Source organism: Mastomys coucha, unplaced genomic scaffold (genome assembly GCF_008632895.1).
Source record: "Mastomys coucha isolate ucsf_1 unplaced genomic scaffold, UCSF_Mcou_1 pScaffold15, whole genome shotgun sequence".
Taxonomy (NCBI): Eukaryota; Metazoa; Chordata; class Mammalia; order Rodentia; family Muridae; genus Mastomys; species Mastomys coucha.
This window is the reverse complement of record NW_022196897.1, coordinates 166,812,437-166,838,845: the sequence shown is the minus strand read 5'-3', so window position 1 is coordinate 166,838,845 and position 26,409 is coordinate 166,812,437. Positions and strand designations below refer to the sequence as shown.

The following is a 26,409-nucleotide window of genomic DNA, read 5'->3' as shown; positions in this document are numbered from 1 at the left end:
TAAAGAAGACTCTCATGGTGCCTTCCTGACCAGCACACAGTGGGCAATCAGTAATGACACCTTATTTCTCACCTCCAGTCTGCACACAGTGGGCACTCAGCAAGAACATGTAGGGGTGGTTTTTGATGCTGAGTTCCTATTCCCCAATTGGTTCTTGATCTGTCAGTAAAGAAAGCCAAATGGGCCAATTGCTGGGCAGAATGAATAAGCAGTTACTTCCGAATCCCTGGAGGCAGGCAGAGAGACACAAGGAAAGAGACAGAGTTCATGATGCATCTGATGATGAAAAGTTTACCAGCCATGTGAGATTGCATAACAGAATGGCCACACAGGCTGCTCCAATAGTAAGGGGCATTTAGCAGGGCCTAGATGTCACTGAGCGGCTGAAGTTTAAGGCAGGTGGAAGAAGCAAAGATAAGAAATTGATAAGGACATGCTTTTCTAGGTGGGGGATAGTAGCACCCAGCAATTGTGCCAAGAAGGCAAGTTGAAAAGGAACAACTGTGTGTTTGTCTTTTGTCCAAGGATTCAAGGGAAGCCGGGTGGAGCACTGGTAGTGAGGCCGATCCTGGACCAAAGGCAGGTAAAGCGAAACTACACGCAACAAGGACACCTGACCCTTGCCCCAGTCTACATGCAGTGGGTGGTCAGTAGAGGGCACACCACCCCTACCCCCAGTAGGCATACAGTGAGAGCTCAGTAGAGGGAACCCCACCCCTGCCCCAGTCTGCACATAGACAGATAGTAGCTGGCTGTAAACAGATACCAGTTTAAGTGTACTCAGTGGAATCTTATGGCTACAGGAGGGTAGCCTACACTAGTACTCCCCAAGACCACCCATGATGCCTGCCTCAATATCCTAATCTGTGAGTTCAAGCCTGGGCTCTGAGGCACAGCTAGGCACAGAGGAGATGGGTCACATCCTCTCTCAGCCTGGAAAATGGAGATTTTCCCATCTGTACACACTCAGGGCCTTCTCACGTGTATCCGCTGTTCCTGTAGACTGGCCCGTGTCCCTGAAGACTCACACTGCCCTCTCCTCCAGGAAGGCCATGGAGCCCTCCAATCTTGCAGGATCTGAACCCACAGCCTCGCGCTTTACCAGCTTCTGCTGATGAACACTGAGGGAACAGCATCCCTGGAGGACCCGCTGCGTGTGACATCTCAAGCAAAGAGTTCCTAATTGTAACTGATAGGAGAGAGAGACAGGCTGAGGCAGGGGGACTCCAAGTTCAAGGCTGGGCCTAGAAACGTGGCTCAATGGTAGAGCACTCAGCCTAGGGTGTGAGAGTCTCTGGAATCCATCCCAACACCACCTAAACCAAAAACGAAATAAAATAAATGAGGCCTGCTCAGACAACTTAACAAGATTCTGTCTTAAAATGAGAAAAGACTTAGAGGTGTATCTCAGTGGTTGCTTGACATGTACAAGGTTCTGGGTTCAATCCCCAGGACCATAAATAATAATAATAATAATAATAATAATAATAATAATAATAATAATAATAATAAATAATAGAAAAAGAAAAAATAGTTTCATTTGCAAGTTTGTCTAGTTCGTTTACTTAATGTGTATAGCTGTTTTGACTGCATGTGCACTTGTGTGCCATGTGTGTTCCTGGTAATCTCAGGGGCCAAGGGACTGGAGTTACAGGTGGTTGTGAGCCACCATGAGAGTGCAGGGAATTAAACCCAGGTACAAAAAACAAAAAACAAAAAACAAAAACAAAAACAAAAAACCACCCTGTGTCTTAACTGCTGAGCCATTTCTCCAGACCATAAGTTTTAATTTAAAAAAAAAAAAAATGGAAAGGAAAGAGAGGGGGAATCTGGTGAGGATCAACAGATAAAAAAAAAAAGAGGGGGGAATCTGGTGAGGATCAACCTCACACACAGTTGCCCTGACATTGGGAAGGTGGCTCCTTGTTTTTTCAGTGGCCCCCTCTAACACCACCCCCAAGGGTAAGGGGATATGTTGTATGCACAAGGGTAACTGTGATGGTTTGTATATGCTTGGCCCAGGGAGTGGCACTATTAGAAGGTGTGGCCCTGTTGGAGCAGATGTTTCATTGTGGGTGTGGGCTTTAAGACCCTTATGCTAACTGCCTGGAAATCAATATTCTGCTAGCAGCCTTCACATGAAGATGTAGAACCCTCAGCTCTGCCTGCATCACTCCTGCCTAGATGCTGTCATGCTCCCACCTTGATAATAATGGACTGAACCTCTGAACCTGTAAGCCAGCCCCAATTAAATGTTGTCCTTAGGGCTGGAGAGATGGCTCAGTGGTAAAGAGCACTGACTGCTCTACAAAGGTCCTAAGTTCAAATCCCAGCAACCACATGGTGGCTCACAACCCTCCGTAATGAGATCTGATGCCCTCTTCTGGGGTATCTAAAGATAGCTACAGTGTACTTACATATAATAAATAAATAAATGTTTAAAAAAAAATCCTTATAAGAGTTGTCTTGGTCGTGGTATCTATTCACAGCAGTAAAATCCAAACTAAGGCAGTAACTGAGTATGCTCTCGTTTCCTTTGTGTTGGGGGAAGAAAAGGCTTATTTAGTTTATACCTCCAGATCATAGTCTATCCTTGAGGGAAATCAGAACAAGAACATGAAGCAAGAATAATAAAAGGATGTTGCTTGCTCTCTCATTCACAGGTTCATGATGCCTTATATAGCCCAGGACCACCTTCCCAGTTAACGGTGCCACCCACAATAATCTGAGATTTCCTATATCAATTAACAATCAAGACAATCCCCATAGGCTAATCTGATCTAGGCAAGCTCTCAGTTGAGGCTCCCTTCTCCGTTGGCTCTAGGATCTGTCATTGACAACTCAAACTGTGTACACACGTGTGTACATGAACAGGATACACGGGGGTAAGTGGGGGGGTATGTATGCCCCACACACACATGTGCACTGTAGTCAGGCCTCATGTTCTGTCAGGACCAAGGCTTTGCCCCAACACTGTCCAACATTGTGCCCTAGAAATGCCCTAGCTATCCCCTGAAACATGGGTGGATGGATGGATGAGTGGGTAGGTTCATGAATAGATATGAGGTGTGGACATGGAAGAGGTCCTAAGACCACACTCTGCTCCTTTCCAGAGGCACTGTGGAGTCTCCAGAGGCCAACTTCTCTGCTCCAGCTTGTCTGGAATATGGAAAGTGGGCAAGGAATAAAAGGCTGTGGGTTAAGGGTTCCTACAGACCCTTTCCAATGAAAAAGACCCTTGAATCATCCTAAGTCACACACTTTCCCAGAACAGCAAGTGAAGCCATGTCAAGTCCCAAGGAAGTGAGGAGACCTTGGCCTCCTGGACCAGACCGCTTCCAAGAATGCTTCCTGCAGGCCTTACTTCCACGGTATCTTCCAGCTCCACGGCATCTTCCACTCCACAGGTTTCAGACTTTGCTCAAGGTCACTCAGGAAGGGTGAAAAGTCTGGAGAGACTTCCACTAACCCGGGTACTCAGAGAGGGTTGGTGCTTCATATAGGCACAGGAGGAGCTCAGGTTGGTAGCTGAGTAAGTCATGCTGACTGGTCTTATGTCAATTTGACACACAAACTAGAGTTATCCAAGAAGAGAGAACCTTAATTGAGAAAATGCCTCCATAAAATCTAGCTGTAAGGTATTTTTAACTATTTATTTATTCCCCAGCCCACTGTGGATGGTTCTCTTCCTGGGCTAGTGGTCCTGAGTTCTATAAGAATGCAAGCTGACCAAGCCAGGGGAAGCAGCCCATAGCCTCTGCACCAGCTTCTGCCTCCAGGTTCCTGCCCAGTGTGAGTTCCCATCCTGACTTCCTTCAATGATGAACAGTGATACAGAAGTGTGAGCCAAATAAACCCTTTCTTTGGGGCTAGAGAGATGGCTCAGTGGTTAAGAGCACTGACTGCTCTTCCAGAGGTCCTGAGTTCAATTCCCAGCAACCACATGCTGGTTCACAACCATCTGTAATGGAACCGGATACTCTCTGCTAGTGTGTCTGAAGAGAGGGACAGTGTACTCACATACATAAAATAAATAAATCTTTAAAAAAAAAAAAAAAAAGCTTTTCCTCCCCAACTTGCTCTTTTCATCCTGATGTCTCATCATAGCAATAGAAACCCTGATGCTGGAGGCCTCATCAGCCATATAGTCAACTAGGTTGGCCATCAAATGGCCTCTGCACTGAAGGTGACCAAGAGGAGCTGAGCCTTAAATAGTTCTGGGTCACTGAGAAGAGGGAGAGGGTCTGCTGGAACTAGTAGTACATCTACCAGCTCCGAGGCTCTCTGAAACAAACCTTATCCACTCAGAGACTGCAGGACTGCCCCACCATCTGCTCCACCTCCACAGCCTCTGGTGGACCTCAGACCAGCAGCTCCAGGCAGACTGGGAGCCAGGGAGTGTGGAGTAAGTCTGACAAAAGACCCGAGTGAGCAGTAAGAATAGAACCAGAATCCTAGGCCTGACCCTGCAGGCCTAGTTGCAGCGTGTGAGCTGTGGGTGTACCTTCAGATGGTCCCACCATTCGTTCCACAGCCCTTCCTCACATAAGGGAGGGTCCTTGGGTAAGGTACTTCACTTCTCTGGCCTCAGTTTCCCCACTTGGCCTTCAGCAACACTGGATCAAGGCAGTTGTTAGCATCACTGCCACCACGGCAACCATTCCAGCAAAGCTGGTGAGGACAGAGGGTACCATGCTGACGTCCTCCAACACACAGTCCAAACATGACCACAGGAGAAGGGAATACCACCTTGGTGGTGTTAGGATCCAGATGTCACCAGTAGGTGGAGTGGACGGCTGAACATAGACAGTTCCGTGTCCTGTCCCTTAGTACCATCCCCCCTCCTTAGCTGCTAACAATGTCACAATGAGTAGATGTTGGCTCAGGTGTGACAAGGGCAGACAACTGGAGGGAAGAAGGCTGTGTTTGCTAAGACCCTAGCACTACTCTAAAACGTAGCTCTGTATGTTCCTTGAGTCAGGGTTTCATGTGTGCTAGGCTGGTTTCAAATTTTCTATGTAATCAAGGATGACCTCAAGTTTCTGATCCTCCTGCCTCTACCTCTTAAGGTAAGATTAGAGACATGATCCACCACACAGTTTATGCAGTGCTAAGAATCAAACCTAGGGTTTCCTGCATGCTAGGCAGGCACTCTTCCAACCGAGCCACAACCCTTAGCCTATTTTTTTACTAATTTTTTAAAGCCCGATTTTATTAGTTGGCATGGTGGTGTACACTTGTAGTCATGGCTACTTAAGAGCATGAGAAATGAAGATCACTTGATTCCAGGAGTTTAAGACCAACTTAGACCACATAGCAGTGCCTCATCTCAACAAAAAAAGGAAAATGGGAGGGAGGAAGGAAGAAGAGGAAGAAGGAAGGGGGCGGGGAGAAAAAGAAAGAAAGGAGGAAAGGAGGGAGGGAAGGGAAAGACCAATTTAGGCCTGATGCACACCCTGTTATCGAAGTGGAAAAGTTCAGGACCAGCCTGAGTTACATAGTAACACCCTGTCTCAAATTTAAAAAAAAAATAAAAAATATTTCTTTTGAGACATGGTCTTTTGTAGCCCAGGCTGGCCTCAGATTCATAGAGGCATACTTACTTGGTTTTATGTAGTGCTGGGCATTAAGCCAGGGCTACACGGACTGACGGCACACAAGCACTTTACCAACTGAGCTTCATACCCCCAGCCCCTCCTTTTTTTTTAAGAGCTGGGAACGTAGTTTAGTGGTGGACCAGTGTAGGGAAACCCTGCTGCCAAGGTCAGAGTCTGACATTACCAGACAGCCCTGAGCTCGGTGCAAAATGTCAGACTCCCCCTTGGTCCATCGGACCCCGGGACACCACCTGAGGAATGTCCTGCAGTCCTGCACCTGGGATTCCTGGAATGCCTCCCCATGCTAATGAGGTATCTCCGTATCTTAGCCTTTACTCAATGGCCTTTGACCACACTGAATATTCTCACCCCCTTTCCCAAAACTATATAACCCTTGTCTCACCCCAAATAAAGTGTACGAGTACATGCTCACCCCAATAAAGAAATATGCACAAGCTAAGATCATCTCAGAGAGCTGTTTCATTGAAGATATCAGAGAAGGCCTTTGCCTGTAAGAGCTGTAACATTAAGATCCTTGGGAAAGGCCTTTTCCCCTCCCTACCCCTACCCCCACACCCTACCCCCACCCTACCACCATGCCCTACCCTCAATCTCTACCCCTTACTCCCACCCCACCACCACCATGCCCTATCCCCACCCTCTACTCCCTACACCCTCCCCCTACCACCACCATCCCCCCATCCCACCCACCCCCATACTCACTCAGAAATGGTTTGCATACACACACAGCTCCCAGGAATGTATGTACAGTCCCCTAGACATGTACACAAAGCCTTCAAATACACGCGTACAGCCTCTAGCCTGCAGACCCTGCCACACACACCAGAAAAAGTCCATACACACTGCACAACATTGCACCTTTAGAACAGTCACCAGCTGAGGAACTACAATCAGCCAGTTTCTATCCACTCTACCCCCCACCCCCATACTCACTCCCAGCCAGACCTGGTCCAGACTCTACTTCATCCTTCCATCCCTGTGTGTGTGCTGCATTTAGACACCCTGAGAGGAAAAAAACCGAGGACGCAGAACTACAGACCAGCATACGTAAGGCCCTGGGTTCTATCCTCAAAACAATTTAAAAAAAAAAAAATTCAGCCATTAAAGTACAGTTGCATTAAACTAAGCTGATGGTGTTTAATTACAGGATGAATATGCCCAGATGAGTCCACACACAGCCACAACCAAGAAACTGACAGTTCCATCACCCAAGAAGCCAGTTCCGGGGCTGCTTGTCAAAGGAAACCCTGTTCTCTTGGACCTAGTCCGCACTTATTCATATGGAGCAGAGTCTCGGACATCAGAGCCCTGCCTCTGGGTCACAGGGAGTTTTCCATTTCAGAGCTTGGCTCCTTTGTTTATTCCCTGGCCAACCCAGTTGGGATTGGTTATAAATAAATACAGCTGCCGGTACATCAGCCTGGCTGCTGGTTGCCGAGCCAGTGTGAGGACCTCTGAGAAAGCAGTCTCTGCTCAGTAACTGGTTAGCTGGTTACTCAGTCACTGGTCTAACTCAGCACTGGTTAGCACCCAGGTTAGCACCACTTCCCTGTCTATCCATGCAGCCCTAGCAGGGTCTCACAGCTGAGCACCTACTGAGGTAGACCCTAGCAAAAGCTTTAGCTGCAGCCTCACCTTGGAGTCCCTTCTGAGCTGCCTACAAAGCATACTGTGAAGACAAGTCTCTGGCCTGGAGAGATTATGACCCAAGTCACAAAAGAACTAAGATTCAACTGCCTAGGACAGGACCTGGGGACTACAGAAGCAGGACAGAATTTCAGGTTCCAAAATTCAGCTTTGGTCCAGAGATAAGCCTACACCGATGGCATGAAGCATGTGACTTTTCCTCCCCACAGAGAACCCCCTGACCTGTACATACAACCCCCAGGCATATACACACAACCTCCAAGCATGTATACATCCCCAGGCATGCACACACACAGTCCCTAGACCTGCATACACAGCCTCCAGACATACACATACAACTCCAGGCCTGCACACACAGCTCCCAGGAATGTATATACAGTCCCCTAGACATGTACACAAAGCCTTCAAATACACGCGTACAGCCTCTAGCCTGCAGACCCTGCCACACACACCAGAAAAAGTCCATACACACTGCACAACATTGCACCAATAGAACAGTCACCAGCTGAGGAACTACAACCAGCCGGTTTCTTTCTTTCTTTCTTTTAAAACATTCATTTCTCTTTTTTTAAGATTTATTTATTTACTTATTTACTTATTTATTTATTTATGTGAGTACACTGTAGCTATACAGATGGTTGTGAACCTTCATGTGGTTGTTGGGAACTGAATTTTTAGGACCTTTGTTCACTCTGTTGGGCCCCACTCGCTCCAATCGGCCCTGCTTGCTCCAGTCAACTCTACTCGCTCCAGCCCAAAGATTTATTATTATACATAAGTACATTGTAGTTCACTTCAGGCCCACCAGAAGAGGGCATCAGATCTCATTACGGATGGTTGTGAGCCACCATATGGTTGCTGGGATTTGAACTCAGGACCTTCAGAAGAGCAGTCAGCTCTCTTACCCACTGAGCCATCTTGCCAGCCCAGTCAGTTTCAAATGCCAGGACTTGTGCACCAGATCTGGCCTAGCCAGAGGCTGCTGCACAATATGTCTTTAGGCTAGGGCTGACAGAAGACAAAGGTGTACCTCTCCTGGTCCTGGATGAAGGAAGTCCAAAAGATCTGATGACAACTTTCTCTCTGTGTCATCTGGTGGAAGGGGAACAGAGCTCTCTTCTCTCTCTGTAAGAGCACTGGTGCTAATCGCTGTCCTTTATGTCCTGATTGCCACCCAAGTCCCCAAGTACTACAGCCTCTGTGTTACGAAGTCAACACATGGGGTGGGGGGGCCACTTCAGACATTAGCCAAAAGCAAGCAAAACATCTGTCTACTTGCACACACGTCTGTCCAGACATCAGACTGAGCGCACACGGAAGCCCATGCAAACAGATACACACATGCTGAGCAGGCAGACACTCCTCCCAAAAGCCTAGCCAGAAGGTAAGGAACATGTGTTTCTATGTGTTTCTAGTGCTATGGCCTAAAACTTTCCCCTCCCTGGAGCCTAGACAGTCATCCTGGGGCTAGAGACGGTCCACTCTCACTCTAAGCTCAGGAAGCTCATGGGCCAGCTGCTAGCAGCAAGAAGTCTTCTATCCTTCAAGACCCAAGACTTCCTCCTCGCCTAGTCAATGTGGTTGCTCTGATAGATCCTCATTACCTACCTTCTTGTGGCTCCATGTGCAAGGGAGCCCCCTTGCTTCTGGACCGAGCCAGATAAGTTGGAGTAAGGGATGTTGAAAGGCACATGAGCAAGAGAGAAGGGGACAGGACTATGGGCATTCATGGCCTCAGAGGACACTGTTTCCTGCAGGAGTGTAGCCATGATGTCACTGTCCAGAAAGGAAAAAGGCATGACATCACAGGACCTGGCCTCTCTATAGCACCTTGAGCCAAGCTACCTCATACCAAGCCAGCCCCTGCCCCATGTGTCACGCCAGGGTTCTACCTGTCTGGGGCATCCTGAAGCCCAGAGATGCCCATCTACTGTGACACCCACAACCTGAGGCTTAGCCCCTGACCACCTTTATGAGCATGAGCAGAAGCCAGCTGTCTGTCTCAGGGGGCCACAATGGGTACTGTACAGTCCCAGACCCAGTGAGGTCTCCGACTGGTAGTCTCCAGAGGCTTACGTCCTGGGTTTTTGTTTTGTTTTGTTTTTGTTTTTCATCCACAAGGCACAGACAAAGTCAGGATGATTGAACTGTATCTATCCAATGTCATTCTGGTCACAGACCAGAAAAACAAGGCTGGACAGGAAAACGTCACCTGCCCACGGTCAGCCCAAGGCAAGCTGGATGTAGATAGCATAAGGGTCCTCCTAAAGTGGCAAAGCCAACAACATCTCCCCTTCCTTCATAAAGGTCCACACACCCTGGCTATGCTCTGGGCTAGCCAGTACTCCTGTCCAGAGCCGCACAGGATGCTCCCGGAGAACGCCAAGCTGAGGCACCCAGGCAGCTCGGATTATGGGGAAACAATTCAGCTCTATGCACATGGCCAGCCGGTTCTTCCACTCTCCCAGAGATGGCCAGACCAGTCTGGCGGCTTTAGGCAGTCCCTGCCTCCTTGCAGCTCCCGGCTGGGAGAATCGGAAACCTGTCGGGCGGGTTTGGTCAAAATTCTGTCTTGCAAGTTCATACTGCTTGCTCCTATCTCTCCCAGGTGGGGATCACTGAGGACCAAGGCCCCTGGAGGTCCAAGGCTGGCCAAGTGGCCATGTGAGTACACGGTTACAGCAGACAGGGCCCTTCCAGGAGATGGGTGGACTGGAGTCGTTGGGGTGCTAACCATGAGGGCTAGAGACCCAGCTCAGGCTTCAGCGCAGGAGGCCGGAGACAGGAAACAGAAGGCCTGGGAGGCAGGAGGCGGGAGGCAGGGACAGGCAGGCTGGCTTGCCTTCACCTGTGTGTGGTATGGAGGACTACCTGATGCCTGGTCCTGGGGACCAAGCTAGGAGAAGGAAGACTCAAGGATTTCCTGGGCAGCGGTTTGGGTGCAGCAAATGCAAAGCCTGGCCCCGATCTCTGCAAGGGGTTCCAGGGCCTAGAAATAGACTGTTGGCCAGCACTGTGCCCTGGACCACTCACTGGCCCCTTCGTTGTGGGGCCGGAGACTTTGCAGTCATGGAAATGAAGGGAGCACAAGGCCAGATCCAGCCACTCAGAGCTCAGAGCTTGCCCAGGGACATTGTCAGGCCCTAAGATTCTGCCAGTGGCTGAAATACTCCAGCAGGCAGTGGGAGACAGTAGGATCAATCACTAGCCTACTCGGTCCCCTGCCCCCAGGCCTGGGAGGCTGGAGTCGGGTTACAGGGCCCTCTGCTACCTGACCTGTTACCTAAGCTGCCTTATTCTTTTACTTGTGCCCAGGCAGGCAGTGTGCACACAAGTGTGGGACATGCAAATGTCCGTGCCCACCTGCCTGTGTGCACACAGCCACCCCTAGCCCCACGTAAGGGGTGTGCATGGCAGGGGACGGGCTGAAGTTGTGCAAAGGCATTTACTTTGGGCATGGGCTCAGATGTGGGTTTCTCAAACTGAAATTGTTGCTCTGTCTGTGGTGGCTGCCTGTCTATCAGGGCCTACGTGTGAGAAGGATGCAAAACCACGAAGAAAACGCCTCTCGATAAAGCCCACCACCCGACTGACCAAAGCCTGTCTGCGCCTAGGTCATATCTCGTGTGAGCTGGTGATTGTAGATAGATAATATTCCTGATCTCAACTCTCTATCAAATAGGAGCTGCCATGGGTGACCATGATACGTGGGAACACATGGGTTAGAAGCACTCTGTTCCCTGCTCCGCCCTCGGGAGCACACGTGGAAGCTCCCGCTTCCAGGCTCCTCCTGTCTCCCCAGTCACCACGACCAGATTTATGAATGGGGAAACCAAGGAACAGTCAGACGAGTAGCTCTCGTCTGAAGCCACTGTGGGATGCTTTGTCCATCACAGCTGTGTCCCACACAGAGAATGAGAAGAGATGGACTAGCTAGACTCTGGTTCAAATCCAGCTTCTGCCTTCTTGCCTCTGGTCTGCCCCGTACCTTGCAGGCTGATGCCATAGCAGGAGATGCTCAGGACTTCCTCCAAGACCAAGTGGGCTCCAACCACACTCTGGTGGTGTTACTTGGCCCTGCCAAGGTAGGCCTATGTAATAGCTTGGCTTCCTTGGCTGAACGTTGGGATGATGTTAACTTGCCTGAGCCAGAAAATCCCTAGTGAGATACAAATACAGAGGTACAATGTGCAACAGCAACTGCTGCCGTTACCACCACTGTGGTCAGTGCCGATTTTTATGGCTAGGTGGGTGTCAGATGAATAGATCAACAGCCCATCCTTAAAGATACAGAAGCAGGGTCTGCTGAAGAGTCCTCTTCCCTTGATGGCCTGGTAAAAGACAGGGGGCCAGGCATTAAGGACAGCTAGACAAGGTGGCTGTCATTGCTCTCCTCTGACTTAGCACTCCTGAGAGGGAACGAAGCCAGCTGCCAATACCCACCAGTGACATGGCCAGGCAGCGGGAGGAGTCCAGGGGCTCCAGCTGCCCCAGAAAACAACACCCAGATATGGCCACTTGGGCTTTGCCACTGGGCCAGATGGCACTAGTCTTATTGGGAGCTACAGCTGGGGCCATGAGCCTTTATCTATAGGGAGTGGATGGCACCTTCCCTGGGAACAGTCACCAAGACCCATGGACTAGTAAGCACTTTGTGACCACTGTTGATGACAGGCCTCTTCTCTGAACTCGGGGAGGGATCTGTCTTCCTATGAAATGGCTTTTTGTCTGTGAGATTCAGGTTTGTCACAATGAGGGCACTGTTATCTGCCAGAGGTCTATACGTGTTGCGATGAGGGAGGGTACTGTTATCTGCCAGGGGTCTATATATGTCACAATGAGGGAGGGCACTGCTGTCTGCCAGGGGTCTATACGTGAGGGAGATAGAGGTTCAGGGTTCCCTCTGTCACACACAAAATATGTACCACTCGCCTTCTGCCTGAAACATTTAATACTGGTGGGAGTCTCACAGAAAACTCAATATAGGACAGGGTGTGTCATTACCCCCAGATGAGGAAACATGGGCTCAGGGGATAAAGCAACTTACCCAAGACGAGGAAGAACAAGAATCACATTCAAAGCCCAGGCTAGCACTCTAGGCTGAGGTAGTAGCTCTCCTCTGGGACACCAGCCTGCTGGCCTGCTGATTGACTATGGAAAATCCCTACCTCCTCTCAGGCCACTCAAGGGGAGCTGTGAGGGGCAAGTGAAGGGTCTGAGGTTCAGGTGGGGCTCCTTGGAGGCAGGTGAGACTGAGGAACAGATGGGGACTCTGAGAAGCAGGAGGGAGCTCTACAGAACAGGTAGGGGTCCCATTGAACAGGTAGGAGGGTCTGAAGTTCAGGTAGGGCTCCTAAGAGGGTATTAAGGGCCCTTAGGGTACTGGAAGCCCCATGAAGCACATGGATGCCCTAGAAAGTAGATGGGGACCTAGAGTTGCAGAAGGGGCCCTTGAGACATGTAGGGGTCCTGGGAAGCAGGTGGAGATCCTTGGAGCAAGTAGGGGACTGGGAGGGCTGGGGAGGGGGGAGAGGAGAGGAGGGAACCTGCGTTTCAAGTTGGCTTCCTGGGAGGCAGGCAGAGCTTGTGTGCCTTTCCTGTGAGGACCTGTGATAAAAGGCTTCTGCTGTCCCTCGGGCTTCCTCACTGTGTTCTCCTAGGCTCTGACAGGGAAGCATTCAGCTTAGGGACATGCTGTATTTGGTTGGGGGGGGGGGCTGGGGATGGGGGTGGGGAGTGGGAACTGCACTGAGTTGGTTTGAGTAGCACTCACCCCATCCACACAGAAGCCATACCTCACATCCAGCCTCCGTCCTCTCGTCAGCTTTGACTCTGAACAAACCCCACCTCTGTCCCTGAATCCTCACAGACAAAGGGAGGCACAGTAGGCTTGAAGGTGTATGATGTCTGCGTAGGTGTCAGCTGCTCCCAACTTTGTACTCACCTCCCCAACTGCCCAAGTAGCAGCAACAAATGGAGCACAGGCTGATCCAGCAGCTCTGTCCTTCTAGCCCCTCCTTCCCGAGGATGCAGTGCCTCACAGACCTTCCACCCTGGGTGTTGAGAGTGAGGGGTCCCCTTGCCCCTTTCCTGGGACCCTAAGGCACAGAGTTCGAGTCTCAGCTCACCCCCATCACCTCGAAGGGCCAAACCCTCACACTCTCCTGGGTATCACCCTCCTGGGTTTAAGGTGGCACTAAGACTTACTCTTGCAGGCTTGGTCCCCGGCATAGCTCCCTACACCTAGATGCGAAATACAGCCTTGGCTTCTGAAAAGACCCACACTCACCTGCAGAGTCCCCTTCCTTCCCAAGTTTGTAGCCACCTTCACTAGCCTAGACTCACAGAGCAGGCATTCTGGGGTCAGCTACTCTGCTGACACAAGGCTTCCGGGCAACTATACCCTCCATTTCCTTACACTCCAGACTGGTGGGAGCTAGACCCAGGGACACCCTAGGCATGGTTCCACTTCATCTGAGTCATATGTATCTCTGCCGTCTGCTTACCAGGGAAGTCACATCATGCCTACAGCACTGTTACCCAAAATGTATCAGGACAACCTTGCTTGATCTTGTTGTGGCCATGGGTGCCTGGATAGGGCACACCATCTACATCTGAGGGAACTAAGTCAGTGGACAGCTGAAAAGGCAGGATGGCCCTTAGGACCTTGAGAGTCACAGCCAAGTGGTGTGTGTAAAGATGAGCCACAGTGCACAAAGAAGGCAGCATATGGACCCAGATCCCTTATAGGCCTCTCTCAAGCCTACAGGCACCTCAGGATTCCTTACAAGTGTTGCTTCAGCCCATAGAGCAGGTGCTAGGGGCCTGGGAAGAGCCACCCGTTGGGCAAGTCTGGGTGGAATTACAGGTGGCTCCGCTCAGCCCCTTTCCTGGCCCTGTTTGTCCCAGCCAGCTGGTTTCACCTTCTGGGCCTTTAGCAAGGCTAAGCCTACAGGCCCAAAGGAAAACATCCCAGGCTCACGCTAGGTGAATGAGCAAGGTCTGAGTTCAAATCTACTTCCCCTCTCCCCAAAGCTCCCCTCCCCGCCCCCAGTGAAAGAGGTGGAGACAGAGTCTCTTTGAACCTTAGTTTTCCCACTGAAAGAGAAATCCCTTGCGATGTCTTGAAGTTTAGATGGTTCTGTTGAAAGTGGTAATTGTATTGAAATCAGGAGAGAAAAAAGGCACCTAGAGTCCTGTAACCTAAGACTGGGGCCCTCAGCCTTTGGCCCTCAGGCTTGGGGTGGTTAGTTAACCCACAAGGATTAACTCATTAAGGCCCTCATTAAGATGAGCCTCAGTTGTCAGTCTCCAGGTGAGGGACCTCCCAATTCTTCATTCCCATATGGCTCACCCACCAAACACAGAGTCACCAACTGTCGCCTCCACCATTATGGGGCAACTGAACCCCAGGTGAGTCTGTAAAACCAGTTTGGGAGCTCATCTTCTCCTGGTTTCTCTCCTTGTACCTTAGGTGTCTCTGCTCAGTGAGTTCCTGTGGCCACCGGAGCCACTGTGTGTAATGGGATCCATTATACTTCAGGATCTCCAACTGTCCCTTCTCCCCACCCCTAGCCCAGCCTCCAGAAGTCAAGGCTTATACCCAATACTCTGACCCCATGCATATTCTAGTATTAATCAGTTCAGCCCCAGCCTTTAGCCGTTCACTCTCTGCCTCTCCCCCAGGCAGCCACTCACAGTGAGCAGATGTGCCCCACGTGTGTAAAGTTCACATGCTTTCCAGCCCATACCCCCTACCTAACCCAACCCTCTTCCCATCCCCTCTCTGCAGGCTGGACACAGAAGAGCAGTAGAGGTCCCAGGCCTCCTCACAGCCAGTGCAGAGTGGCCAGTGAACAAAGAGTGAGTCATGGATAGCTTCATGGAGTCACTGAACAGGCTGAAGGAGGCCCATGAGAAGGAGGTCCTGGGTAAGTGAACAGTGGGAGGCTCCACTGCTCTCACAGGAAGATGGTCTTGGGGGGTCTTAGTCTGACAGGGACCTTCCAAGGATCCTCTCTAATGCACAGTAAGTCTGGCTGGAGAACAGAGTCCTGACCCAAGGACACAAGCTGCGAAGTGTTCGGATGCCCAGCCTGGGCTCGGATTGACTCATAGGGCTGCCTTATCCAGAATATCTTCAGACCATACCCTACTGTGTGGATCAGGAGAGGGGCATATTGAGGGCTCACTATCAACATCTCTCTCACAACCACAAGCTCCATCAGTCCCCAAGCATGTCCTTGCTGTGTCCTCTCAGAAGGCTGCTCTCTCTGGAGGGTCCTAAGGCCATATAAAGTGTCTCTGGTGCTGAACAGACACCTCCTCCTTCCCTCCAGCCCCTGCTAAGTTCCCCACTGGTCAGAGTTCCCTTGACCCACTTCACTCACTTCAGACCTTGGAGGCCTTTCCAAAAGGGCCACGTGAAGGTCAAAGAAGCCAGCCACTCCCCCAAGCCTCAGGGAAGAAGTCATGCTGTCTTTCCTGGAATCCCTGGGCCTAACCAGGTTGGGATCAGCCTCCCTGGCTCCCAAAGAACTGTATCAGTGAGAAAAGGGTCTCCTGGGACTTGTTCTGAAAGCCTATGGATCACACAGCAAGTGTTATGGGAAATGTCCCAGGAGCAGCAGAAACCATGCCTAACCGGGTGCGCTTGGGGATACAAGCTAGAGAGACTGAGAGACTTGGAGTCAGCGCTGACCAAGAGGAGACTAGGCCACTCCCTCACAGAGGAGTGGACCTTTTTTGGCAATTGGTTTGGGCTGGCAGGCAACCCTCATTATACCTAAGGGACTTGGCTGGGTACACAGGAACTCAAGGAGGGGCAGAGGCTGCTGAACCCCAGAGGGCTAAGAACTTGCAGCTGCTGAGAGAGTAGATGGCTAGCCCCACCCCCCCAGAGATTATGTTGATTTGAGGACTGAATAGAACCCAGCTAGTAGGGAAAGACAGGTACCAGATCTACCCATCCCATTCTATGCACCCATCAGGCAGGTCCCGGAGAAGTTAAGGTGTATGTAGCTTCCCTTCCCTACCCCTCAAAAAGTAGCCCCTCTTTGATACTCTGCTCCTCTCAGATGGCCAGCTACTTCTAGAACCAACCTCTAATCAGATGCTGAGCTAGGGTCCCAGGCCACAGTTCAGGAAACCAGGACATCTGGGCAGAGGTGTGGATGGGGTGTCCTCTCCACACCGTTCCCGGGAAGCTGCTTCCAGGAGTCAGGCAGATATCAGGAGTCTGGAGATGCTAACCAGGGCTGGAGTTTCCACAGCCTGCCTCAGCCCTACCCCTGCTGTGAGGGCACACCTGGGTGGGCTTGACATGCACCTTCTCTGTCCTCTCTGCCAGGCCTGCAGAACAAGCTTCTAGAACTGAACTCAGAGCGGTGCCGGTGAGTCAGCCCAGCAGAGCCAGAGGAGCAGATGGGAGGGCAGCTGTTCCCACAAGCCATGGTCACCAACACTGTCCCCAAGGTCCCAGGATGGCAGCTCACCCAGTATCCCAAATGAAGAAGGGAAACTGAGGCTTAGCATGGCAGGGAGGGCGCAGCGAGTCCCTTGGCCAAGGTGTCATGTGGTAGAGCCAGGACTTGACCATTAAGACTTCAGTCCCTAGCAGTATGACATGGCCCTCCACTTGGGACACTTGTGAGGCCCGGCATGTGGCCTCAATTGCTGTGGTTGGCTTGCAGGTCACAACGCTCCTATGTCCCAACTCTGACTAGACCAGTGGTTCTCAACCTTCCAAATGCTGTAGCGACCCTTTAACAGAATTCCTCATTTTGAGGTGACCCCCAACCCTAAACTTATTTTTGTTGCTATTTCATAACTGTAATTTTGTTACTGTTATGGATTGTAATGGAAATATCTGTGTTTTCAATGATCTTAGGAGACCGGCATGAAAGGGTTGTTCAACACCCCAAAGGGGTCGTAACCCACAGGTTAAGAGTAGCTGAACTAGACCAAGGTTCATATGTGCCATAGCTAAGGTAACACAAAGACAAGACTAGACAGGTCCCCACAGGGAGCTGCTAGGAGGAGCACCCGAACCCTGGCCACGCTGGGCACCAAGACCAGCAACCCACCTCAGCTATTTGCTATACAGAGATGCACAGAGAGTAGAGGAGCTCTTTGCCAAGAATCACCAGCTCCGGGAGCAGCAGAAGGCACTGAAGGAGAACCTGCGGGTGCTGGAGAACAGGTGAGGGAGCGTCTCCCAGAGCCAACCTGAGTGCCTTTAGCACAGACCAAACCAGACAGAGTCTCCACTGTGGGACTTTGCAGAACCTTAAGAAAACCTCCTTTCCAAGATTCCTTTCCAAACACAATTACAGCGGGCTGTTAAGCCCTCAGCAGGAGGCAGGCCTGGGGGGTCCATTGAACATGGGGGGGGGGGGGGGGGGGGGAGCAGGACACATCCTAGCCATTGGGGCAGAAGGATCCAGAGTGTCTGCCTCAGTATGACTTCTCCTTTCCCTAGGCTGCGGGCTGGCTTGTGCGATCGATGCATGGTCACCCAGGAGCTGGCCAGGAAGAAGCAGCTGGAACTGGAAAGTGCACACCTACAGAGCCTGCAGCATCTCTGCATCCTCAGTGAGCCACACCCACAGTCCAGGGACCCCCAGGGCCAGCCAAGCCCACACAGAGCCACAAGGAAAGAAAGAGATGTGATACACCCTGGTTCCCAGACACATAGGAGGAGGCCCCCAGTGGCCTGTGTGTCTTCTCCTAGGCCGGGGCATCCCTACTCTCCTGACTTTCCTGGGGGGAGCCCTAGGGACAAGCTGTGGGATTCACACACACACACACACACACACACACACACACACACACACACACACGGGTACAGATTTCATCCCTTCTGCAAACCTCAGACTGGGGCTTACTTAACACTATCCCTTCTGCCATGTGCCAGGCTAGAACAAGACAAGGAGGGATTTCCGGGAACCGCAGGAGTCCCTGTCCCCTCCCTGCCCTATAGCCATGCTCACTGCCAACACTTTTTGCAGCCAATGAGATGAATGGGCTGAGGGAGGAAAACAAGGTCCTGAAGGAAGAGGTGAAGCAGCTTCGGAATCTGGGGTGAGTGGGGAGGCACGGGCCCAGACACCTACCTGCTCAGCGGGCCTGCATCTCCCTAGAACCCTGCCCCACAGAGCGGCAGCATCTGCATCCTCATCATTGGCCCTGTTCCTCTCCAGAGACAAGACCACACCGCAGGCCTGGGAGGGCAACTCAGAGCCCCCGTCACCCTTGCCGCTCCCCTCCCCCAGTAGCTGGAAGGGTGCCACTGAGAACGCCCCAGGAGGCCCAGAGGAAGCTGAGGAAGACCAGTCAGGCACAGGTCTGCAGGGTTAGGGGAGGGGCTGGGAGACTGAAGGGGGTGGGAATCCCACAGCATCTCCCTAGCTCCCTGTCACTCCTCCTCCCACAGATAAGGTGTCAAGCCACAAGACATCCCCAGTGGCCAGAGTCTCCCCAGCTGCCAACCTGCCAGAGCCACGGGCCCTAGACATGGTAAGGATGCACCCCCTGACCTACCCCCCAACACTGAGTGCCTTCCAGGCGAGCGGGCTGGCAATATCATCTATCCCACTGTATGAGAGGTACTCCATACCAGATTCACATCCCCAGGCCACACAGGGACAGGGGGAGGCAGGCCTGGGTGAGGTGCCCCGCCATGCTGACCTACCCACCCTCTACAGACCCCACAGTGCATCTCCAACCAACTACACTCAACAGTAGCTGTGGTGCGGACCGGCTCCAGGGCCTGCCCACCGGACAGTGGTACTGCCCATGGGACACCCCCACCATCCACAAGAAGCACCCCACCCAGCCCAATGTACGAACATGGCCTCCCTGTGGACAGGTGAGGTGTCACCCCACCACTGGGAACAAGTCTTTGCTGGCACCCCATAGTAGAAGAGCAGCAAGCAGCCTGGGAAGTGCTGCTCAGCATGCCTCCAGGTACCCCACCTCTTCCTGGACTGACTTTTTCTGGACATCTGAGTTGGCCCACAGCTCCCACAGTTACTGAGTGACCGGGCCATGAGGGGGTCAGGACACCGGTATATACCTTGGCTAGGACCTCAGAAGACCTACATAAAGCCTGAGTCTCACTGCCTAGCAGAGCCAGTGGGGCTATGGGGGATGGACAGGAAGATCAGACATGCCAGGGAGCTAGTGCTCTCTCCACAGGATCTTCTAGTTCACTTCATGTTGCTGTGGAAAACAAAACCTCTGACCAAAAGTAACTTATGGGAGGAAAGGATTTACTCAGCTCACAGGTCAAGACTCATCCCCGAAGGAAGTCAGGGCAGAAATTCAAGCAGGAATCTAAAGACAGGCCTGTTTACCACTCTCTGCAGCATTACCTCTAGGGAGCATTTGCTCACAGCCAAGGAAATACAGCAGGAACAATGGAGGAGGATGCTAGCTAGTTCCCTTATGCAGGTTAGGAGCATCTACCCACCCACCAAGGGCTGGGCTTTCCTGCTCCAACTAATAAGACACTCTCCTGTGCATCAGCCAATCATATCTGGGCAGTCCCTCAACTGACACTGTCTTCTGAGGGAGCATTAGGCTGTAACAAGTGACAGTTAAAGCTAACTAAGACACAGGAGGAGGCCTAGGACCCAGTGTCCTGGCCCTGGGTCCTCTTTGGCTAGATTGACCACTTTCTATACCCAGTGGCCCCCAGAGCCAGAGCCTGAGAGCCTGCTCTCTCCCATGGCCATATGATGTCAGATGTCTTGCCTGACCTTCCTGAGCCTCAGATTTCTGCTCCACGAAGTGACATGCCTTTGTCCTCCCTCTGGGAGCTCACTCAGCCAGTCACTGCTAGCCAAGGGTCACTAATATCACTCTTCTCTTCCTCCTAGCTTCTTACGGGCCTCCCGGCCATCAGCCATAGCCTATGAGACCCTGAAACACTCCCTCCAGACCGATCGCTTCTGCCTCCTGAACCGACACCTGTCTCTGCACCTGCAGAGCCCCCACAGCAGCCCCCTGGCTTCTGCTGCAGCTCCCAACAGCCCCCTGCCTCGAGGCCTGAAGGCTAGAGAGGCAGAGGCATGGGAGGAGCCTGGAGGCTTGGTGGGCATGCAGGACCCACGGCTGGAAGGAGCATTACACCTGCTTCTGGTCCAGCAGCATCTGCGGGCACGGGCACGGGCAAGCACTGCCAGGATGAGAGTCCCATCTGCACCAGAAGAGATGCCAACTTCCCCACCAGCTGGCTTGGATTCTGAGAGCTCTGACAGTGAGGCCCCCAAGCCAGCTCTGAGCACAGAGACCCAGCCTGATGGGTGGCACCCTCAATCCACAGGCCAAAGTAGCTCCCAGAGGAAGGAGACACATGTGGCCACTCAGGACTGCTCTCCAGACAAGCCTCTGGACCTCTCTGACCGAGGACGGTGTCGGGACATCTCCAAGCCGAAGGGCCAGCCTTTGCCACTCAGCCCCACAATTGTCCACACTCCCAGCCCCCAGTTGCCCACCTTATCCAGACCCCTGATTCACAGCTCCCATACTCTCAGCAATGGCAGCACAGAGACCAGAGCTCAGGAGTCTGAAGAATACTCTACTCTCAAGGTAAGGATCCCAGCTCTGTCCTCAGCCTCTATGCAGCTCCACTGCAAGGTAGTATTACACCTCCCTGGGCTGCCTTCTCTCTGCCCCACCAGTTGATACCAAAAACCAGTCTCCCTATCTTATTCACACTTGGATGGAAAGGACTGAACATCTACTACAGTCTGAAGATTAAGTTGGCTTGGGTACACACACACACAGAGAGAGAGAGACAGACAGACAGACAGACAGACAGACACAGAGAGACAGAGACAAAGACAGACAGAGAAAGAGAGACAGATACAGAGAGATACAGAGACAGAGATAGACAAACAGACACAAAAAGACAGATACAGATACAGACAGACAGAGACAGAGAGACAGACTCAAACCATTAATTTGCCTCTCCCAGGATACCTCACACCTTCTCCCAGGGACCCGTGCCAGCCTAACCTCTCCTGGAAGGACTGCAGAGGAGACTGGAGGAAGGCCAAGGCCAGGACCTCACCTGCAGGGACCTGACACTGATGGGACCATGGGTAACGTTAGCATTCGGGGTGCTGGTCTAGTGGGAAGTGATGTGCAGTGGGAAGGGAGGTGAGTGGCAGCCTGCAGGCCTCCAGCAGAGTCTCTCCCACTGTGGATAGAGGTTGTGAGGTCCAAAAAATGTTGTTCTAGCAGGTGAACCTGGGTTCAGAACTCTGGCAAGATCCCCTGGGCAGCCCCTCTATGTCCTCATTTGAAAGTTATTATTCCTTCTTGTCCTGGGACTGCATGCCCAAGACCACCAGTCTGGCTGACCTCATTCGTGTCTTTTAGAGCCAAAGAAGGTCAGAGCACAAAGGCCAGAGCTGGAGCAACTGGAAGAGTCAGACACCTCAGACACAAAGGTGGGTCCTCACCCACAAAGGTGGGTCCTTCAGGGTAGTCCTGGCAGATGCCCAGGCAGGAGACGGTGTTCTTTGCTCTGAATGTGTCTCCTTCTGCCCAGGTGGGCCTGCTTTCTGAGGCAAGTGTTGAGCCAAGCAAGCCAGGGGATGGGCATACTGAAGACCATGGACAGAGTCAGCAACAGAAGAGGAAGCGGGCCTCAGACCTGCAGGACAAAGGTACCTACCTCTAGGAGGGGAATACAGGGCCTGGAATGTAGTGGGTGTGTCTCTGGCCACCTGGAGACTAGCACCTGGGTTCCAGCTGGAGCCCAATAGAAGCCCTGAGCCTCTCCAGCAAAGGCCTCTGTGAATCCTGGCCAAATGACCTCCTTGAGGTAATCCTGAGCCTTAGCTTCCTTCCCTCATGACGACCAACACCAGAGGTCTATAAACTTGAGTGGGATAAGAGTGTGGCTGAGAGGGCTGGGGTGCAGCTCAGCTGGCAGAAGGCTTGCCTAGCACCCATGAGATTCTGGATCTCACGCCCAACACTTAAAGAAATGACATCTTCCACGGGGAACAATGTTTTGTTTTTTGTTTTGATTTGTTCTTTTGTTCTGAATGAAACAGTGTCTCACTATGTAGCCCGACTGACCTGGAACTTTCTCTGTAGACCAGGTTATCTGCAAATTCACACACTAGCCTGCCTCTGCCTCCTGAGTGCTGGGATTAAAGGTGTGCACTACCACACCCAACCACAGGGAACCATGTAAATTACATTATGATCCTCAACTGCCACAAGGCCAGCCTAAGCAATATGAGCCCCTATCTCAAAAAGAGAGATGGGGAACTGAGGACAGTTATTACTGTCCCCTGTAAGCAGCTCCCTGGGGCTGGCATCTTTGGACCCTCTTGTGAACCTCTGGGCAGCCACAGAGGCACATCCAGCTGGCTGTGGGGTATGTGTTCCTTCAGTGTCGGGGTTGCTCACATGTTTGCCCAGGGCGGTACCTTTGAGCTCAACTCTGTCTGATAAGATAGCTGGACTCTCAGCCTGGTCCTGGGTAAGAGTATCAGGACACTTCCGGCTCCAATGCACAATGGTGAGTCTTTGAACACCTAAGCTAATATGCATGTGTCCTATGTTTGCCCAGGCTACAGCTCAGGAGGCTGGGCTGGGGCCATCACAATAAGCCATTGTTGCCAGAAAGGGACTGACCGCAGCCTGTGTTTGCTCCGAGCGAGGCCAGGGTTTCTGTGTCATTTCCAAACACTTCCTGCTATGTGCGCATGGGCTGAGGTGTGGTCCACTGAGTCGCTGGTGTCTCACCTTCTACCTTTCACACTGAGTAGGATAGCCCACCTCATCCTCTTAGTTAGAACTGGGTGGATTCTTCTCCATTCCAGGATGCTGTCTGGCAGCCAGTGAGAACAGGCTCATGTCCTGTGAGGGTCATGCTTCCGCTTTGCCTAGCAGGATGTCACACATCCCAGGATTAACTTGAGCCATGCAGAGTGGGAGGGGTTTGTAGCTGTCTCTGCTTCAGGCTTATAACTATGGCCGGCATGTAGAATTGTAGAATTGACGCTGCTTGACACATGGGGAAAACTGAGGCTCCATGAGTTAAATGGCCCGAAACCACAGGTCTGCTGCTGCATAGACCCAGCATCTCAGAAGGTCCTGGATCCTGGGTGTTACCTGCCCAGGCCAGATGCCCACCTCTTGTAGTCACCAGTGGGACTACCAGCCACACTGGCAGTGAGAGAGGCTCTGAGGTTAGGCTCTGTGAGAGGGCTGGCCCTTTGGTCATACTCTTGTGGTTCTCCTCCTGTGCTTCAGCCGTTCACTACCTTGTCAGGAACAAGAGTGGCCAACAGACTTCACAGACTTGAGCTTTCCTGAGCCTAGAAGTAGAAAGCCAGAGAAAACAGCTGCTGCCATGTCTAGTCTAACTTCACCTTTCCCACAGCCCCCAAGAAGCCATTCCAAGGGAAGAGGAAACCAAAGGAACCCCTGACACTGGCAGAAGGTCCCAGGAGCCCAAGAGACATGGAGGACTTCAGACTCTCCCCCATTAACAGCTGTCAGGAGTCCTAACTCTCCAGACTGGGGGATACTGCATTTGCCCAGAGGTAGCTGTCACAGACTATTGCCTGCACGAGTCAAGCCACACACCCTGAATATAGCTCCAAATGGTCAACGCACATAAGCTCCGCCTACATCAGAGGGGCTGGTGAGCTGCATCTACTCTTGGGTATCTGGGCAGCCCCTCCCATCTGAAGGCAGGGCCAGGAATAGGGCCCTGCTTCTTTTCCTGGGCAACGCCCCCGCCTCCAGTGGAGATCGGAGGTCCCATAAGGTGCAGACTTTTCCAGGCTAGGAAGGACACTTCAGTCAGTGCGGTCTCAGGCGCCACCTTGTGGAGTTTTGGCAAATGCAGCCTGCAAAGAGGGGAAAAAAATAAAAAGGAAAGACATGCACAGGGTACCTGATCAGATGTGAGAGAGCTCAGAAAAATGAATGGCGATACATGCAGCTGGCAGGGCTGAGGCCATTGGGCATCGACCCATTTAGGCAGGTGATCCAGGATTAGCTGGATCCAAGGACAAGAAGACAGAGCAAAATTAACCCCTACCCTCCTCACTGTTAACATGGTGATAGTGAGGCAGGTGTCTCAATGTCTCTGCGCTTAAGAATCAGCCCTGAACCACTGGATCCTAACAATATTGAAGAAACTTAGGGAAATCCCTGTGTGTATGAAGTTTAAGAGCTGCCATTTCCAGGGCAAAGACAGACACTGTCGGCAAAGCACCCAGTCAGGGTCCAGTGTGGGGAAATAAGGGAGAAAGAAGCTGCCTAGGGTGGGTCAAGGAAGGTGGCACCTGAAGCTTAAATTGGGTTTTGAGGGATGAATAGGAGTGTGCCAAGCAGGCAAAGTTCCTAGCATGCTCTTATACGCATCTAGATGGGTGCCAAAACGTCAGGGTGAAGGCCAAGGAGAACTCACTTGACCATAACTGAGTGAGGAAGGCTGGAGCTGGCCAAACCAGGTAGAAGGGGCTACAGCATAAAATGGAACTGTGGGTGCAATTGTAAGAGCCTGAAACTTCTGGAACTGGAGAAACTGTCACTGGGGCTGGGTGAGGCCTGGGCTTGACAAAGTACAATTCTCCACTGAGAAGACCTGAGAGGCCAGAAGGATTAAATTCCAAGGGACAGCTGGGGGTATATGTGTGCATGTGTGGGTGTGTGCGTGTGTGGGTACGTGCGTGAGTGTGTGTTCAAACAGTTACAAGTTTCTTGAGCTTTTTCAAAATTGAATAAAACACAAGCTGTATGTTTTATCCACTTCAACCTCCTGGTCAGGTTTGGTCTGTGAGGGAACAAACCATAGCACCACACCCAGAAGAGGCCAAGTTCCTGTTTAAATGTCCCTCAAGCACCTCACAGGTCCCACAGTGCCTGCCACCATTGGGGTCTAGCTCTAGGGCTATGTCCACATTCATGGTACCCTGCCGGGGACACTCCTCCTTGTCATCCCTGTTGGACAGTGGCTTCTGTTAGCCATGAGTTTGTTGTCCCTGCACATCAAGGACATTAGCAGCAAGGACCTAAAGCCACTGTGCCACAGGCCCAACACTATCCATCTCTCAATTACCCATCCCAAAGCAGCTTATGCATACAGCTAGCATGTCATGCTACCGGAGACCAAAACTCAAAAAGGTGAGCTGCTCTCGTGGTCACTTGCAGACAGTGGCTGCTAACAGCAGTCAGAGTGTGAAGGACACCACACCAGGTAAGCAGACACCATGGCCCCCTGACAGAAATGACTCTCTCTGGGAGTGCCCACCACCCAATGGACCAAGCCCAGGATTCTACTAGACAGGAAAACTGCTCACCTTGTCACTGGTTCCTGGCAGAGGGTAGCTAGGAGAAGGCAGTGGAGAAGAGGAGAGGGCTGAGTAAAGTAAGGGTAAGCCTACTTGTGCAGGGATGAAAGGAGACACCATGGATAGAGGGGGGTGTCTGACAGAATCAGCCTGCCCGGGCCTTGAAAGCAGGGAAGGAACTGGACTGAAGTGTGGACTCCTACGGGTCACACCTCCAATGGCTTCTCCTCCCAAGCAAAGAAACCACTTCCCAGGAATCCCTGTCCCTCAACCAACTCCACTCCAGCACCCATTGCAAGCAGCCACAGGACCAGAGCAGGCAGTGATCACAGACCAAAAAGAGCATCAGGGAGATTTTCCTTTGTGCTTCCTCAATGATCCATCGAACACTTTAAAGACAAGAAGTCCGCTTAGGTTGGGAACTGGAAAGAGCAGGTGGTGGTAGGGTGAAAGCAAGCTTCACCAGACTTTCTACAGGTGAGGACCGACACACACACACACACACACACACGGTACAGCAGAGCCAGAGGGTTTGCATACTCGAGTCCTGGCCACCCTCCACGGAGGAAACTGAAATTCCAGTATCGTGCAGACTCAAGACCATGTTCATACTGCAACTGAGGCAACCCAGGAAGGTGTCAGCTGTCCTCAGATCATAGATGGGTGTCTTCGGCAGTCAGTGAGGGAGACCAAGCGGCCCCGCTGGCACAGCCCGGAAGTTGTGGGCTCTGGTGGCGCATGGGTGGTTTCCTGACCAGAATAACCTCAGCGCTGAAGAAACACCCTGGAGCAAGTGGCCATGCCTGGCCCGC

General features: G+C 51.9%; 1 protein-coding gene and 1 long non-coding RNA gene across 3 annotated transcripts in view; one reads left to right on the top strand and one right to left on the bottom strand.

Moving 5' to 3' along the window:
* LOC116091532 overlaps positions 1 to 164 on the bottom strand; it is a 6,789-nt gene extending 6,625 nt beyond the window's left edge. Inside the window, exon 1 of the long non-coding RNA XR_004119060.1 lies at positions 73 to 164. This is a non-coding gene — a long non-coding RNA (uncharacterized LOC116091532). The remainder of the gene's footprint in view (positions 1 to 72) is intronic.
* A 9,654-nt stretch (positions 165 to 9,818) lies between these two features.
* Positions 9,819 to 25,061, top strand: Rbbp8nl (RBBP8 N-terminal like). 2 transcript variants are annotated; one of them, XM_031372973.1, is made up of 14 exons: positions 9,819 to 9,929; positions 15,058 to 15,196; positions 16,615 to 16,657; positions 17,371 to 17,466; positions 17,746 to 17,858; positions 18,275 to 18,347; positions 18,467 to 18,609; positions 18,700 to 18,782; positions 18,971 to 19,134; positions 20,147 to 20,858; positions 21,247 to 21,373; positions 21,654 to 21,724; positions 21,826 to 21,943; positions 23,677 to 25,061. In XM_031372973.1, the coding sequence occupies exons 2-14, from the start codon at positions 15,136 to 15,138 to the stop codon at positions 23,802 to 23,804; spliced, it is 1,932 nt and encodes a 643-aa protein (XP_031228833.1). In that variant the 5' UTR covers positions 9,819 to 9,929; positions 15,058 to 15,135; the 3' UTR covers positions 23,805 to 25,061. The 2 variants fall into 2 exon arrangements, with proteins under 2 accessions (XP_031228833.1, XP_031228834.1); XM_031372974.1 differs by lacking the exon at positions 23,677 to 25,061 and having other exon boundaries at positions 21,826 to 21,957.
* Positions 25,062 to 26,409: the final 1,348 nt, after the last annotated feature.

What these genes read in the sequence shown, in the direction of transcription:
- Rbbp8nl (XM_031372973.1), top strand. Translation starts at nt 15,136, where the DNA reads ATGGATAGCTTCATGGAGTCACTGAACAGGCTGAAGGAGGCCCATGAG. An exon ending in CTGCGGGTGCTGGAGAACAG is followed by an intron (nt 17,467 to 17,745) that starts GTGAGGGAGCGT and finishes TCCTTTCCCTAG; the next exon opens with GCTGCGGGCTGGCTTGTGCG. An exon ending in CATGGCCTCCCTGTGGACAG is followed by an intron (nt 19,135 to 20,146) that starts GTGAGGTGTCAC and finishes TCTTCCTCCTAG; the next exon opens with CTTCTTACGGGCCTCCCGGC.